At 44.1% G+C, this 18307-nt stretch overlaps 1 protein-coding gene across 1 annotated transcript in view; it reads left to right on the top strand.

Annotated features, from left to right (window-relative positions):
* Positions 1 to 5557, top strand: part of LOC144511805 (Krueppel-like factor 15) — a 30680-nt gene extending 25123 nt beyond the window's left edge. Inside the window, exon 3 of the mRNA XM_078242148.1 lies at positions 1919 to 5557. Within this exon, the coding sequence (XP_078098274.1) occupies positions 1919 to 2087 (169 nt within the window). The 3' untranslated portion in view covers positions 2088 to 5557. The remainder of the gene's footprint in view (positions 1 to 1918) is intronic.
* Positions 5558 to 18307: the final 12750 nt, after the last annotated feature.

Here is an 18307-nt window from a genome sequence, read left to right as displayed (position 1 = left end):
CCTGCCTCAGTCCTTCTGCTGTCTGAAGCTCCAGCCATATGATCTCATAAGAACATAAGAACTAGGAGTAGGAGTAGGCCACCTGGCCCCTCGAGCCTGCTCCGCCATTCAGTAAGAACATGGCTGATCTTTTCGTGGACTCGAGCTCCACTTAACTGCCCACTCACCATAACCCCTAATTCCTTTACTGTTCAAAAATTTATCTAACCTTGCCTTAAAAACATTCAATGAGGTCGCCTCAATTGCTTCTCTGGGCAGGGAATTCCACATGGTGAAGTAATTCCTCCTCAACTCAGTCCTAAATCTACTCCCCCCTCATTTTGAGGCCATGCCCCTTAGTTCTAGTTTCTCCTGCCAGTGGAAACAACCTCCCGGCCTCTATCTAATCTATAAGAGCTTTGCACTCCTCCAACTCTGGCCTGCCTCTTGTGCAACATTCACTCCCTACACCCTCCCACCACTGATGGCCATACTTTCTGTTGCCCAGATGCCAAGCTCTGCAATTCCCTCCCTGAATCCCCCCAATCCTCTCTCTCTCTCCTCAGAACCTGCTCGTGTGACCTGTCTTTGGTTTGGTGTCAAATTTGGTCTGACGCTTTTGTGAAGGGCTTTGTGGGACATTTTGCTACCTTGCAAGCTGTTATTTGAGATGTTTCAGAGAGCACGTTGTTGTGACTTCTGAATACACATTGATTTCATGCTCACTTCTAGTCAGTTGACTCAACTCAGTTGGGGTGAGTGTGGCGGTCCTGCAGTTGACCTCCAAAGATGCGCAGGTTAGGTTGATTGGCCATGCCAAATTGCCCCTTTAGTGTCAGGAGGGATTAGCAGGGTAAGTACAGGGATATGACCTGAGTGGGATTGTTGTAAGTGCAGGCTCAATGGGCCGAATGGCCTTTTGCACTGTAGGGATTCTATGAGTTCTATGATCTTGACAATTCAGGTTTTTTTATAGTAATGGATGGGGGTGGGGAAGATTGGTTAATGTTCCTGGTTGCTCCCCAGCACTTCCCACTGACAGCAAAGAGGGCAAAACTGTCAAAAGGGATGTTAAAAGCTTGCATTATTAAGTTAAGTATTTATCAGACTCTTTGGCAGCTTCCTATTCTCTCCATGTGGAAGATGCAGTATGATTAGGAACACCCTCAATACAAGCTTTTGGTTTCCCCACTCGCATACACTGCGGCAACAGTTCAAAAGGCCAAATATATATTCTTATAATAACAGAAAATGCTGGGATCATACAGCAGGTCAGGATGGATCTGTGGAGAGGGAAACAGTTAACCTTTCATCAGAACTGTAAGACATTAGATATTTAACCATCTGACAGCAAGTACAGAGCCAGGGAAAAGCGTGTCATCTGGCACTTCAACAAATACCTTAATCTCCACGCACTAATAGGTTGTGCTGCATATGTATATATAAAAGTCAGATAGTTTTATGTCACTGTAATTGGCAGTCGAGCACCAGGGCACTGTTGAAAAAATCTGTCCTATTCCAAGGCTAATATTAACAGCAGCACGCATTTATATGTTTTGAGTGTTTGTTGCTCCTGTTGTCCCAATGAATGGACCTTTTTAGAAAGACAACAAGCGCTTTGTAACAGAATAATCTCCAGACGCACAGCAATCACAGTCCACTTCTTCTGAGTAGGGCTTGGAAATCATTCTGCCAGGTCTCATTTCGCGGGACTGCAGGGATATAACGGTCTCCCATTCACTGGTAAATGGTTCCTCTTGTTGCATAAGGTTCAGTAACAGGACGCTGTAATGCTGCTGGATTTTTTTTTTTAACTCATGCACGCACTTCTGCATGGCTAGGTGTGCGCCCTTGTGCCGTGGAACTACCCCCCCCCCCCCCCCCCCCCCCCCCCCCCCGTGATCTCTGTGGTAATTTGTATCTTTTTGAAATCCTCCAGGTTTTCTCGTTCAGATGAGTTGTCCAGGCACAAACGCTCCCACTCAGGAGTGAAGCCATACCAGTGTCACATCTGTGAGAAGAAATTTGCCCGCAGCGATCATTTGTCCAAGCATGTGAAAGTGCACCGGGGACTAAGAAACGGCAGAATAACCAGAACAGCCAGTTAACACTCGGCTGCCCTTCTCCTTTTATAGCAAAGGCGTACCAGGGCCGTCGAACTTGTAAATGGAATGTACAAAATACATCAAAATGTATTAATGTGTGTCTGTAATCTTTGGACATGGGTGGGAATGGGTTTTAACAGCTCTTAGTTTGAAAAGTTATTTCTCTAAGTGATAAAATCTATTGCATTTCTAATGTATACTTTATTCATCCTCACTTTTATGACTACAGGAAGGTTGGTTGGTTCACATTTATCATTGTAATATAGACCCTATTTGGATCTTTGGTCGGTTTGTTGTGCTTTTGTCAGGGAAAAGAAATGTCCGTGCAAATCTAACACGATAGATAAAAGAAGCAGAGGGAGGACGTGAGAACGTTTTTAATCCAGTAAGTTGTTTACGATCCAGAATTCCTGAATTTGTAGTGAATGCAGATTCACTAGTAGCTTTCAGAAGGGAATAGGATAAGTTACCTGAAGAGGAAATATTCATGGCAAAAGAGTAGGTGAGCGAGAATAATTTGAATAACCCTTGCAAAGAGATGGCAAAGGCATAACAATCTGAATGGCTCCCTCCTGTGCTGCAAGGTTCCATAATAGGTTCAATAGTTTACTGGTTATAGGAACCAACCTGGACACAGCTGTGTGGCAATCGTGAAGATACCACATAGCCCACTCTCAGGCTTTAAGATACCGCCCCTATGTCTGATTACTGCTAGCAACTCCCCCGATAGGTTAGAGTTGAAACCCCAACACAAATTCACACTATTGGAGAGGATAACAAGTTGTGAAATTAAATTAGCTCTGCTGGTTAATCTGTGGCTAAAAATCTAAAAACAGCGAGCATTCCAGTCTACACATGATTCTGGTTTCACAATTTGTGGTTGATTTTTAATGGCCTTTAAAGTAGCATAGCCTCGATTGGTTAATGTCAGTCACAGGGCAGCTAAGATTGAGCAATAAATGTGGCCTTGCCAACATGACCAATGTGCTGAGAATATTTTTTAAAAGGCCGCAGAGTAAGGCTTCCGCATACATCTGATTTAAGCTGCAACTTTTTTTTTAAAGTGCCCATCTTGCAGGGGTGTTGCTATCTTATGCCAGTCACTCTGTGAGCTCCTCTTGATTTTTGTCATGGATGTGAGTCCATTCAGAATTGTGGTAGAGTTTCTACAGTGGTTAGCACTACTGTCTCACAACGCCAGGGACCTGGGTTCGATTCCTAGCTCGGGTGACTGTCTGTGTGGAGTTTGCACATTCTCCCCGTGCCTGCGTGGGTTTCCACCGGGTGCTCTGGTTTCCTCCCACAGTCCAAAGATGTGCGGGTTGGGTTGATTGGCCATGATAAATTGCCCCTCGGTGTCAGGGCGATTAGCAGGATAAATACGTGGGGTTACGGGGATAGGGCCTGGGTGGGATTGTTGTCGGTACGGACTCGATGGGCTGAATTATCTCTCTCTGCACTGTAGGGATTCTGAGATTCTACATTCCTTTTCCTGACAAAGGGGAATAGTCTGATGCCAGATGTCATGTAACAGCTGTCTAATCCAGTTCTGCTTCCAGCTTCCCAACTCCAGTGCTGTTTCCAATGCCAAGGAAAAACTAATTTGGTTTGTTAAAGCTCTTCTCCACGGAACCTTCTCTTTATTGCCATCTGGTTAAAATCTGAATGATGTGATGATTTTGCTATTACAACCCCCAGATGGAAGGTTATCTACGTGTTCATTGTTTTAAAAAGAAGTATTCTTTCTAATGTGCATTTTCTATTTGGTGGCGGTGTATTGCAAATTCATTCAGCCGTTCAAATTGTTGTGGCAACGAGCACTCTCACATGCGTGTTGTACTCTGGAGCTATGGATAGTGATGGTAGAGGTTCCAATTTTCTTGCTGTCACATGGCTGGCCGGCAGTCTTGTCTGTTCTTACTGCCTACCATGGGCATGTGTTGGAAAGATTTTCAGGTTAATACTCAACCTGTTTGGCTGCGTTATGAACACCTTCCTTGGCTATCAAGTCCTGGGTTAGGACTCGAACCCTAGAGCCTCTGGCCCGGGGACAGCAATGCTGCCCGTTGCACCACCAGACTCTCATTTTATTTTCAGTTCACCTTTTATTTATGTAATTTTGCCACTTGGTCTTAACCATGGAAATAATTTGCCTTTTCTACCAATAAATAAAAGTTCTGCAGCTACCGTGCCAAAATCTATTTATTTCATTCTCAAATCCCCAGTCACTTCCCTCGAACGAAAAATGTGCATAGAATCATAGAAACCCTACAGTACAGAAAGAGGCCATTCGGCCCATCGAGTCTGCACCGACCACAATCCCACCCAGGCCCCACCCTCATATCCCTACATATTTTACCCACTAATCCCCCTAACCTACGCATCTCAGGATCACTAAGGGGCAATTTTAGCATGGCCAATCAACCTAACCTGCACATCTTTGGACTGTGGGAGGAAACCGGAGCACCCGGAGGAAACCCACGCAGACACGAGGAGAATGTGCAAACTCCACACAGACAGTGACCCAAGCCGGGAATCGAACCCAGGTCCTTGGAGCTGTGAAACAGCAGTGCTAACCACTGCGCTACCGTGCCGCATCTTAACCCCAACCTGAGAGAAACTTCTCAAAGGCAACCTGTAGTCATTCACCAGGTTCTGAAAAATAATTGTTTTTGTGTATCTTATACAGGCTCATCCACTTCTCTGAATGCATACAATGTGGGTATTATTTCCTTTACTTCTTATATTGGACGGCGCAGTGGCTAGCACTGCTGCTTCACAGCGCCAGGGACCTGAGTTCAATTCCAACCTCAGGTCACTGTCTGTGTGCAGTTTGTACATTCTCACCGTGTCTGCGTGGGTTTCCTTCGGGTGCTCTGGTTTCCTCCCACAGTCCAATGACGTGTGGGTTAGCCTGATTGGCCATGCTAAATTGACCCCAGTGTCAAGGGGATTAGCAGGGCAAATATGTGGGGTTACGGGAATAGGGCCTGGGTGGGATTGTGGTCGGTGCAGCCTCAAAGGGTCAAATGGCCTCCTTTTGCACTGTCGGGATTCTACGATTGTACTGTTTCTTCAGCAGTTACTCACTCTTTTCAAAACTGTGGAACTCCCCATTTCAGTCTTTCAATTTTCCTACAGCCTTCAAGCGCTTATAAACCAGTTTATTAAGCCTCTCAAGCATGTTCCACAATTCAATTACATATTGGCTGATCTGTACCGTGACTCTACTTACCCACCTTGGTTCCAGACTTCTCCATGCCCTGGGCTAAAAGAAAATCAATCAATCAGTTTTGAAAATTTCCATTGATCGAACCCTTTTGTTGGGGTGGAGTAGAGAGTTCTAGATTTGCACATCATTTGATGTGAAGTGCTTCCCAACATCGTCCCTGAATAGCTTAACTCTTAATTTTAAGGTTACGGCCTTTGATTTCTTTTAAACCTATCAAATCCTTTAATCCTAAACATCTCAATTAGGGGCGGCACGGTAGCACAGTGGTTAGCACTGCTGCTTCACAGCTCCAGGGACCTGGGTTCGAATCCCGGCTCGGGTCGCTGTCTGTGTGGAGTTTGCACATTCTCCTCGTGTCTGCGTGGGTTTCCTCCGGGTGCTCCGGTTTCCTCCCACAGTCCAAAGATATGCGGTTTAGGTTGATTGGCCATTCTAAATTGCCCCTTAGTGTCCCGGGATGCATAGGTTAGAGGGGTTAGTGGGTAAATATGTAGGGATATGTGGATAGGGCCTGGGTGGGATTGTGGTTGGTGCAGACTCGATGGGCCGAATGGCCTCTTTCTGCACTGTAGGATTCTATTCTATAGATTACACCTTAATATTCTATTCTGAAGAAGCCCTGAAAGTTGCCTGATTTATGTTGTCCTATCCCCTGTTGCTTTAAGTTCTGGTGCTATCCTGAACTGTGGGGTTTTAGTTAGGCTTTTTACTAATTGTATTGTGTGGTATAAGTGAAACTCACTGAGGATGCAATTGCAGACCTGGGATGGATTGAAGTTTTTCTTTCATAGTCTAGTGTAGAAATATGTAAACTGCAGAAAAGGGCATGGAGTGTATTCGAGTGCATTGTTCCTGGGGGAAGATAAATTACATCATGGGTATAACTTGAAACTGCAGGCCACATCATATCCGTTTGTGTCAGGGAGAAAAATTCCAAGTATAATACTAGCAACAAAAAATTCATAGAACCATAGAATTCTGCAGTGCAGAAGGAGGCTGTTCAGCCCATCAACTGTGCACCGATCACAATCCCACTCTGGCCCTATCCCCAAAACCCCATGCATTTACCCAAGCTAGTGCCCCTGACACTCGGGGACAATTTAGCATAGCCAATCCACCTAATCTGCACATTTTTGGACTGTGGAAGGAAACCGGAGCACCCGGAGGAAACACATGCAGACATGGGGAGAACATGCAGACTCCACACATACAGTGACCCAAGCCGGGAATCGAACCTGGGTCCCTGGCGCCGTGAGGCAGCAGTGCTAAGCACTGTGCCACCATGCCGCCCTTGTCCCTGCTCCTTTAATCTCTGAAAAAAGGTCATTCTCAGCCCACTGCATCATCGACGGGATGATTTCTAAATCAGAACATGATTCGTTTGAGCCAACTCCAAAATTAATGGAAACACAAATTTAAATTATAAAGAAGCCCTCCTACCCACTGCAAATCCACCCCCCCTACCCCCGCCAACCACCACCCGCTCCAAACCAAGAGCTCCCTGAAAAATGTGTGAACTCTATTCTGTAGCAGTTGATAGGATGGCTCCCAAATAGTTAATAGTCTGTCAGTAACCACATACTTGCGCACACATAAGATATCAGAGGGCCGACAGTGACTGTGGAAAGGTCCACAAGGGAAACCGAACATTTGGTTGGGATAAGTTTTAGGTAGAAGTCAACGTGAACCTTAATAAAAGTGCTGCAACCCACAGAAAACCAGTAATGAGCAAAGCCTTGAAGTGAAATCACGTGTAGGTTTGAGGCAGGATACTGATTTGTTCACCTTTAGCTAAGTCATAAAACCTTAAAAATTGAGAACTCAACTTGGAAATTATTCAAGTCATTCTTGCATATTTTGATATGATTCCCATCAATCACAACCCCATTTTGCAATAATACACCAAAATTACTAACATAGATTTTGGTAAAATCCATACTGGAGGGAAGCTTCCTCTTCACGTTATTAGTGGTGATGTTGTAAACACATCTACAGTTTCACTACAAGTCTAGTAAATGGAGACAATCTTCTCCAGAATTAAGGTTCCAATGTACGGCTGTGTTACAAAGTGTTGGACAATATACCGGCTACTGAGGCAACAACTTTATATAAACACATTGAAATAACAGATTCTCAATGTAGATAGGCGCTCAGATTGGTATAAAGTGAAAGGTTTTGTAATATGGAAGCTAATAAAGTAAGTTTACTTTTGTAGCATATACTTCATTGAGCACAATATAGTTGCAGTACAAGAGGCCATTTGGCCCATTGAGTCTGCAATGGCTCTTTCAAAGAGCAATCCGATTATTCCCACTCGCCCACTTTTCTTCAGGTATTCATCGAATTCCCCTTTGAAGACTACTGTTAAATCTGAATTCATCATCCTCTCAGCCAATGCATTCCAAATCCTAACCATACTGCATTAAAAAAAAGTTTTTCAAAATATAGAAAATAGAGGCAGGAGTAGACGATCCGGCCCTTTGAGCCTGCTCCGCCATGGTTGATTCAATATCCAGATTCCGCCTTTCCCCGCCATCCCCAAAATCACTTGATCCCTTTAGCCCCAAGAGCTATATCTAATTTCTTGAAATCACAACGTTTTGGCCTCAACTACGTTCTGTGGTAGTGAATTCCACAGATTCACCACTCTCTGGGTGAAGAAATTTCTCCTCGCCTCAGTCCTAAAAGATTTACCCCTGATCCTCAAACTATGACCCCACGTTTTAGACTCCCCCACCATTGGGACATTGTTTCTAAATCCACATGATCTAATCCTGTTAGAATTTTATAAATTTCTATGAGATCCCCTCTCACTCTTCTAATTTCCAATGAATATAATTCTAACCGACTTAGTCTCTCCTCATATGATGGACGTACCATCCCAGGATGTTGCAATTTGCCACCTTCATGTTGCCTCTGGTTATTTTGCCAGTCACCTTGATTTTGTGTAATTTTCCAAACATGTTACTGGATGATGATCAGGAGTGTAACCTGATTTATTTGTTCCTCCTTGGCCAAGGAGCTTTGAAGCCAAATGCATTGACCCAAGGTCTTCCCTGCATAAGCTCCTCTAACACGGCAAAAATCAGGGATGAACCCTAGGGCATTTGTAGTCTTAAGGGTGGGATTTTCCAGATCTTCCCACCCGCCGATGGGGGATGGGATTGCCACCCTAATGCCGTAGATGTTGGCAGGACTGGAAGATCCTGCCCCATACTTCTCAATACCATACTGGGATAAACATTTACCCACAGTGCTACTGAAAATACTAATTATTTTTATACACGTTTAGCTTAGTATCATCTTCCCCCAATCCTAACCTCTAGTCTTTCTCTGGTCTCTCTCCTATCCCTCCCCATGTTCTCTCCAAGCTCATCTTGTCCATGAGATCCACCTCCAGTTCCCTAAACCCTAGTCCCACGAGTTCTGACCATGCAACTTCACTTCCTAACCTCTCGTTAGCTGATATTACTAATGGTGCTGTCTCTGCTGAGATACTGTATCCTCCCCTTCAAAACTGTCATCATCACCTCTTCACCGCAAAAACAATCTCGTCACCCGTCCATTAATTGCAAACCACCATCTCCAACCTCGTTCCTCTCCAAAGCACTTGAACTTGCCTCTTTTAACACAACAGAAGAACAAGGAGCAGGCAATTCAGCCCCTCGAGCTTGCTCCACTATTCAATACGAACATGGCTGATCTTATATCAGCCTCATCTTCACCTTCTTGCCCATTCCCCATTACCCTTGATCCTGCTACTAATTAAAAACCCTATCCATCTCCTCAAATTTGCTTAGTGTTCCGGCGCTCACTGCACTCTGGGGTAGAGAGTTCCACAGAATCACAACCCTTTGAGTGAAGTAATTCCTCCTCATTTCTATTTTAAATCTGCCATCCCTTAGCCTAAATCTATGGCCTTTCATTCTAGAATGTCTAGTAAGGGGAAACATTCGCTCTGTGTCTACCCTTGAGCATCTTCGATACTGAAACCGATGCCCATCTTTCCATGTTTGAATTCCCCTGATCAAGATTCTGTTACAATCATTGCCCTGAAATGGTGCTCCGTGTTGAATCTGAATCCCTTGTGGCTCATCTCACCCAGTGTCCTATAATGTGGGAGAGATGCATTTAATTGTACAGATTAGTCATTGGATATATGGATTTAGTCCAAATTTTATTATTAAAGAGTCTGTATAATGTTTAATGAATAAGCAAATGATTTTAACCCTGCAGCATTGAACGAAGTAATGGTATACTGTTAAAATATTGTAAAACAAAAGTCTGATAAATAGTGTGAATAGTGCTGGTATAGTCTCTCTCTTTTTTTTTTCTTGCTGTTTAAATTTTTCACAGTGAAGGTAATGACCTTCAGAAATGTCCTCTGATCGGCCATCAAAGCCAACATTGCCAGAAAGAGTTGCCTTGCACAGTAGGAGTTCACTTGAATGAAACAACTTCTCTTGAATGAAACAACTTCTCTTGAAAATCGTTTTCCCAGCCACTGACTTTGCTGCTGAATGTTTGATGGAGCGTTTGTGCCGGAGGAGATCCTGCTGCAGTCATTGCGAGCTTCTTCCCGTTAAACATCTTTGCATCTCGATGTTTGCTTTGGTCTGGAATGAAGAGAAAGTTGCATTGTAGCAATGTGTTTACATGTATGTATTTATTTAAATAGATCGGTGGATCCATTGAGGCTGAGGGTGATGAGATGTCTGGACTGCTTATCAACCATTTAGATACCAAATGTTGGATTGTTGTATCTGTCCAATTCAGATACCTCAACCAGCTTCTTATTCAAAATTTTACCCAGGTGCCTTTATTTATGAGAAGAACGAAGCATGGACACAGTTATATAATGCAACAAACTTTATTAAACATAGTTAACCCGTTAATTACTCACTAAGTATACAAGAAACACCCAGGATTCAGCTACACTAACCGTAAAGATGGCTTGGTAGGCTACAGATCCAGTCTGAGTCCCTCTGGTTTGCCTTTGCAAAGGTGATTCTTGCTGGTTGTTTCTTCCTTGATTGCTTCCTTCCTTCCTTCCTTGCTTGCTTCTTTCCTTCCTCCTCTGGTCTGGTCCGGCCTCGGTCACCTCCAGCCTCAAATCTTCGCTCCCGAGGTGTCCGGAATGCCTATTTTATCCCGCTGTGGCCTTGCACTTTTTCCACCTGCCCTTTGCCTTCTGCCAATGGGGTCTTGGGGTGGGGTGGGTGGAGGGGAGGGGGGGGGAGGTCTCAGTGCCGATAGGACACCTGAGCTTGCCCCGGCCGCCTTGGAGTCTGGTCCCGTCTAGGCTGCGGACAATAGGCCGGTGCACGTCAAATAGGCGCGATGATTACTCGATGGGTTATCGATAAGGCGGATCAAGACATGCCCCGGCAGCCTGTATGAGTTCTGTATATTCGAACTTTGGTCAGGTCCAATTTTCTGGAGCTGATTGTAGTTTAATTTAGAGTGCCCAATTCTTTAAATTCAAATGTCCAATTTTATTTTGGGCTCAGCACCACAGGATTGACCAGATTTTAACTTTGGATCAAAATGGGAATGTGTGTGCTTAAAAACACACTGGAAAACTGTACTAGCTGTTGTGATTTCACAACATGCAGACACTACAACAACGGATGAATGGACACCGCTCGATAATCATCAGGCAAGACTGTTCTCTTCCTGTTGGGGAACATTTCAGCGGTCAAGGGCATTCGGCCTCTGATCTTCGGGTAAGCGTTCTCCAAGGCGGCCTTCACGACACCCGACAACGCAGAATCGCCGAGCAGAAACTGATAGTCAAGTTCCGCACACATGAGGGTGGCCTCAACCGGGATCTTGGGTTCATGTCACACTATTTGTAACCCCCACGACCTGCCTGGCCTTGCAAAATCTCTCTGTATGTCCTGGCTTGAGACAATTCATACCTCTTTAACCTGTGCTTAACCCTCTCTCCACTCGCATTGTCTGTACCTGTAAAGACTTGATTACCTGTAAAGACTTGCATTCCAACCATTATCTTGTAAATTGAATCTGTGTCTATGTATGCCCTGTTTGTGAACACAAGTCTTCACTCACCTGAAGAAGGAGCAACGCTCCGAAAGCTCGTGCTACCAAATAAACCTGTTGGACTTCAACCTGGTGTTGTGAGACTTCTTACTGTGATTTCACAGTGTGTTAGTATTTTGACTCCACTTGTTAGATGGTCGGGACGGTAGCACAGTGGTTAGCACTGCTGCTTCACAGCTCCAGGGACCTGGGTTTGATTCCCGGCTTGGGTCACTGTGTGGAGTTTGCACATTCTCCTTGTGTCTGTGTGGGTTTCCTCCAGGTGCTCTGGTTTCCTCCCACAGTCCAAAGATGTGCGGGTTAGGTTGATTGGCCAGGTTAAAAATTGCCCCTTAGAGTCCTGAGATGCGTAGGTTAGAGGGATTAGCGGGTAAAATATGTGGGGGTAGGGCCTGGGTGGGATTGTGGTCGGTGCAGACTCGATGGGCCAAATAGCCTCCTTCTGCACTGTAGGGTTTCGATTATTTCTATCTCCTGATAATTGAAAGTAGATTTTTTCATACTCAAAATTTTAAATATGATCACCTGAGTGTTTTAAATATTTGTTCTCAGGATCTTGTCGGCAGGACTGGGATTTATTTCCCCGTTCCTGGTTGTCCTTGCATCATTAAACAACATGCTGGGCTACTTCAGAATAAATGAAAAAGAGAACTTGTGTTCGTGCAGTGATTTCCAGGACCACCAGATGTCTCAGAACATTTTGTGATGTACTTTTGAAGTGTAGTCACTTTTGTAATGAAGGAAACCTGGCGGTCAAGTAATCCATTCCTGTGCTGTTGAATGAGGGATAAATATGGGCTAGGGACACCGGGGACAACACTCCTGCTGTTTGTCAGAATATTGCCATCCTGAACTGGTAGATGGGCTTCTTGGTTAAATATCACAAATTTAAATGGGAATTTAAGACTTTAATGGATCCTGGCGTAACCTGGCTCGAGGTCACATCATCTATTGGGCAATTATTGTACCAGTTGTGAGGTGTAAATGCAAAAGATTTTACTTTGATAATTCATAGGAACAGGAGTCGGCCATTCAGCCTGTCCATCCTGCTCCGCCATTTAATATGACCATGACTCACTTCCTTTACACCCACTATCCTCATCATCCTCTACATTATTATTAATCAGAAATCCATCAATCTCTGTTTTAAACATACACACACTGAGCTTCCACAGCCCCCTGGGGTGGAGAATTCCAAAGATTCACAACCCTCTGTGTAAAGAAATTTCTCCTCATCCCGGTCCTTATTTTGAAATTGTCCTCTTTGGTTCTAGACTCCCCAGCCAAGGGAAGCATTTTACCTATTCCTTTAAGTATTTTGTAAGTTTCAATGAGATCACTGAGAGTACAGGCCCAGTCTGCCCATTATATCTTTGTAAGACAGTCCCACCATCCCCAGAACAGGTCTGGTGAACCTTTGTTGCACTCCCCCCAAGGTAATAATGTCCTTTCTGAGGTCAGGGGACCAAAGCTGTGCACAGTACACTGGGTGCAGCCTAACCAAGCTCCGATACTATTGAAGCAAGACCTCATTACTCCTCCATTAATATCCTCTTGCAGTAAAGGCTAACATCTCACTAGCCTTCCTAATGGCTTGCTGCACTTGCGTGCTAGTCTTCAGTGACTTATGGACAAGAACAACCAGGTCCCTTTGTGAATCCACACTTCCTAATTTCTTACCATTTAGGAAATACTCTGCACATCTGTTCCTTACACCACAATGAATTACCTCACATTTTTCCACATTATATTTCATCTGCCTTGTTCTTGCCCAATCACTAAGTCTGTCTTTTCCAAATCCTACTGTGACTGCTTTGCATCTTCCTCACAACACACGTTCCCGCCTAGCTTTGTATTATCCGTGGAACTTGGAAATATTACATTTGGTCCCCACATCCAAATCATTGATGTATATTGTGAACAGATGAGGCTCAAGTGTTGATCCTTGTGGTACCCCACGAGCCACAACTGGCCAACACATTATCAGGAAATGGGTATGCAGAGCCAGCCTTTGTTTTCCATCCTTCAGCGTCCAGATAGGCCACTTTAGAAGTCAGTTAAGAGTTGACGTGGTGGTGATGAGACTGGCGTCACGTAGGCCTGAGTGAGGATGGTAGGTTTATTTTCCTGAATAACCTTGTTTCTTCATGGAAATTGATAGCATTATGGTTGCTTTACTGATGCTTTTTTAAAAACTGAATCCAGCTTTTCAATCTGGGATGGTGACATTCTCACTGCCTTTCTTTGCCGCCTTAATCCATTAGCAAAACCACTGTTACCAAACCCAAAGCATTTGACAGCAAATTCAGAAATGTGGGGCAAAGATATGTCAATTTGTTAACAACAAGATCCCACAACAGTGGTTGTGGGACTCCTGACTCAGCTGGGAGGGGCACATCAGTTCTTCCAATAATTTCCTGTCTTCATTTGAACATGTCCTTGGTTTATACCATTTAGGTTTAACATAAAATAAAACCAATGTAAATTGTCATTTCTGCAGACCATTTACCTTCACAGTGGTTAGCACTGCTGCCTCACAGCACCAGGGACCCAGGTTCAATTCCCAGCTTGGGTCACTGTGCGGAGTGTGCACGTTCTCCCCATGTCTGCATGGGTTTCCTCCCACCGTCCAAAAGACGTGCTGGTTAGCTGCATTGGCCATGCTAAATTCGCCCTCAGTGTACCTGAACAGGCGCCAGAGTGTGGCAACTGGGGGATTTTCACAGTAACTTCATTGCGCTGTTGATGTGAGCCTACTTGTGACACGAATAAATAAACTTTAAAAAAACTTTTGAATCATAAAATACCTACAGTGCAGAAGGAGAGCACTTGTCCCATCGAGTCTGCGCTGACTGTCTGACAGATCATCACACCCAGGCCCTTTCCCTGTAACCCTACTCACTTATCCCGCTAATCACCCTAACCTACACATCTTTGCACACTAAGGGGCAATTTAGCATAGCTAATCAACCTACCCTGAACATCTTTGGAGTGTGGGAGGAAACTGGAGCGCCCGGTGGACACCCATGCAGACACTGGGAGAATGTGCAAACTCCACACAATCACCCAGGACTGGAATCAAACCTCGGTCCCCGGCACTGTGAGGCAGCAGTGCTAACCACTGCGCCACCATGCTGCCCTCTGATGATAAATGAAGAAATAGGTAGCAACACAAAATCATACCACATAAGCTGCTTTAATGCAGCTGACAACATACAAAAGCAACATGGTTATTGGATTAAAGATCATCCATAAGTGCAGTGTCATCCCTGGAGCTTGGGCTTTTGCTGCCCTCTCTTTTCACCTGTGGGAATGTGTTTAGGCTGCACCAGAATTAGTGATTTTTTTAAAGTTTGCAAACTGCTCCTTTGCATTTCCGTCTGCTGATCTTTGGCTCCAATTTGCCTGGACCAGAACTCTCCTCAATTCACCAAGATTAGCCCTCCTCGGTTAAGTACTTTTAACTTTCTCCTCGCCATTATCCATAGCACGGCTTTTACCAGAATGATAATCAAGAACAGGAATTACTTGCATCGATAATAGCTCCTTTATCGTCGCAAGATGTCCTAAGGCATATCAGAGCAGCGTCATCATCCACAACTTGACAATCCCTGGTTGTATAGCCAAGAAACCCAAAGTAATATACACTATGTATTCATGTCCATCATATCAGTTGACAAGACTTCCTTGTTCCAGAAACAGTTATATTTCTGAGTCATAGCTAGATCATCTTTTGTTGTCCTTAAAATGAGTCAAGGCCACAGACTGGCGGATTTTATGGGAAAAACAATGTAATCTTGGAATGTTATCCCTAAAACTTTGCTACAATCTGTTAATAACAGAATCCAATGCAGTCACTGTAAATAAATGAACCTTTATTCATTAATATAGGAAAATTGGGCCTTTTTTAATTCATTTGTGGGACAAAGGGCGTCACTGCCTGGCCAGTATTTATTGCCCATCCCTCGTCACCCTTGAACTGAGTGGCTTGCTAGGCTATTTCAGAGAGTGGTTGAGAGTCAACCACATTGCTGTGGATCTGGAGTCACATGTAGGCCAGCAGATCTCCTTCCTGAAAGGACATTAGTGAACCGACAATCAAAAATGGTTTCATGGTCATCAGTAGATTCTTAATTCCAGACTTATTTTTATCAAATTCAAATTTTACCATCTGCCGTGGCAGGATTTGAACTTAAGTGCCCAGAAACATGAGCTGAGTTTCCTGGATTAATAGACTAGCGATAATACCACTGGGCCGTTGCCTCCCCTCATATATCACAGGTGCAGATTTTGGGTCTGCATTAGATATTACGTTGAGTCTACTACCATTGGTCACTTCAGTAACTGCACCAGTTATCCCTATAAACTTTCAGATACATTTCTCCAACCTTTAGTTAAACAGTAGATTGGGCTGGAGATCATAAAAGTAAGAACCCTCATTGTGGGTACTCGCTGCACCCAGGAATATCCTCGTTTTCACAGTGCGGATTGATGAGCACCTTCCAGGAAAGGTTAACTGGAATCCGATCAATTGGCTTATTTCATGTGAAATGTATGAATGAGCAAAGTCTGGTTGTCAAAATGATGCAATCAATCTTCAGTCACTCCTTGTGATATTCATAAACCAATAAAATTACATTTCTTCACTCTTCCACATGGACCTAATTCGCTGTCGGAGCTAAAATTCCTGTCCAAAGCCAGTGGACCTGTCAGATTATCCGTCCCGCCTGCTGTGATTCCCATGGCGGGTAGGACAGAAAACTCTAGGCCATTAGCAATCTCTCAAGTGGCTGGAACTAACCGTAGCAAAGTAAACCAACATCTCTCACCCAGACTCCTCGATACTCAAACTAACTAATTGAATAAAAGAAGACACAGTTTTGATCTCTGATCTCTTTTTCAGATCTCTGTGTTGAGGTCCTACTTGCCAAGCTGTCGATCAAAGTCATTGCCTTCAATCCCCTTTCCCTTGGTGTAGGAGTTAGGACACTCACGTTGTCAGTTTAGCTAAACCTTTTATGGTATGCAATGCATGGCAAGCCACTTTTGCAATATAGTTTCCAATATTTATTTCTGAAATATGTAATGACGTGCCTACCTCCCACCCCCACCCCACTCTCCCTCACCCCATATGGATAATGATTTTAATGCCTGACTCATTTTCTTCTAGCGAGGGTGGGTCAAAACTCTTAAGCATCCTTTGTTTAGCATCTACAGGCTTTTTGCTATGGAGTCAGAAAGTATGCTTGAACCATATAATTAACCCTTTGTAACTTGATCCTGGCTCTCAGAAACATAATATAAATTTAACCAGGCATCTGTGCTCGACCAAACAGGTTTACACCCTGGAAATGTTTAAACGGCTTATTGAAGGAGCTAGTTTGAAGTGTAGTCATTGTTATGTAGGCAAGAGCAAATGTGAAAGACTCCCTGACCTGTGCTTTGTGGCTGTGTTAACCTCTGATTCTATGTGCTATAAACTGCAGGTTTGCTGGATAAGTTTTCTTTTATTCATTCATGGAACATGGGCTTCACTGGTTGGCCAACATTTATTGCCTATCCCTGATCCCCTTGAACTGAATGGCTTGCTAGGCCATTTCAGAGGGCAGTGGAGAGTCAACAACATTGCTGCGGCTCTGGAGTCACATGTAGGCCAGACCAGGTAAGGACAATAGATTTCCTTCCCTAAAGGACATTAATGAACCAGAATTTTTTTTCCTGACAATCAACAACGGTTTCATGGTCATCAGTAGATTCTTAATTCCAGATTGTTTTTTAATTGAATTCAAATTCCACCATCTGCTGTGGCAGGATTCAAACCTGGGTCCCCAGAACATTAGCTGAGTTTCTGGATTAATAGTTTACCAATAATATCACTAGGCCATCGCTTTCCCTTAATAAGGTAATATTTACCTGGTCTGGCCTACATGTGACTCCAGAGCCACAGCAATGTGGTTGGCTCTCAACTGCCCTCCAAAGGCAACTAGGGATGGGCAATAAATACTGGCCAGCCAGCAATACCCATGTCCCATGAATGAATTTTTAAAAATGTATTCATCCAATAGATATTTACATAGATAAGCTGCAGAGCTGGGCTGAGAGGTGGCAAATAGAGTTTAATGCGGAAAAGTGTGAGATGATTCACTTTGGAAGGAGTAACAGGAATACAGAGTACTGGGCTAATGGTAAGATACTTGGTAGTGTGGATGAACAGAGGGATCTGGGTGTCCATGTGCATAGATCCCTGAAAGTTGGCACCCAGGTTGATAGGGTTGTTAAGAAGGCATACGGTGTGTTAGCTTTTATTGGTAGAGGGATTGAGTTTCGGAGCCAGGAGGTCATGCTGCAACTGTACAAAACTCTGGTGCGGCCGCATTTGGAGTATTGCGTACAGTTCTGGTCGCCGTATTATAGGAAAGATGTGGAAGTGTTGGAAAGGGTGCAGAGGAGATTTACCAGGATGTTGCCTGGTATGGTGGGAAAATCGTATGAGGAAAGGCTGAGGGGCTTGAGGTTGTTTTCGTTAGAGAGAAAAAGGTTAAGAGGTGACTTAATAGAGGCATACAAGATGATCAGAGGATTAGATAGGGTGGATCGTGAGAGCCTTTTTCCTCGGATGGTGATGGCTAGCACGAGGGGGCATAGCTTTAAATTGAGGGGTGAGAGATATAGGACAGATGTTAGAGGTCGGTTCTTTACTCAGAGAGTAGTAAGGACGTGGAATGCCCTGCCTGCAGCAGTAGTGGACTCGTCAACATTAAGAGCATTCAAATGATTATTGGATAAACATATGGATGATATTGGAATAGTGTAGATTAGAGGGGCTTTAGATTGGTACCACTGGTCGGCGCAACATCGAGGGCCGAAGGGCCTGTACTGTGCTGTAATGTTCTATGTTCTATGTTATGCTGTGGTTGCATTTTTCAGT

The sequence above is a fragment of the Mustelus asterias genome, chromosome 25 (assembly GCF_964213995.1).
Source record: "Mustelus asterias chromosome 25, sMusAst1.hap1.1, whole genome shotgun sequence".
NCBI lineage: Eukaryota > Metazoa > Chordata > Chondrichthyes > Carcharhiniformes > Triakidae > Mustelus > Mustelus asterias.
The sequence above is the reverse complement of the archived record's forward strand: the minus strand, read 5'-3'. Positions and strand labels throughout refer to the sequence as shown.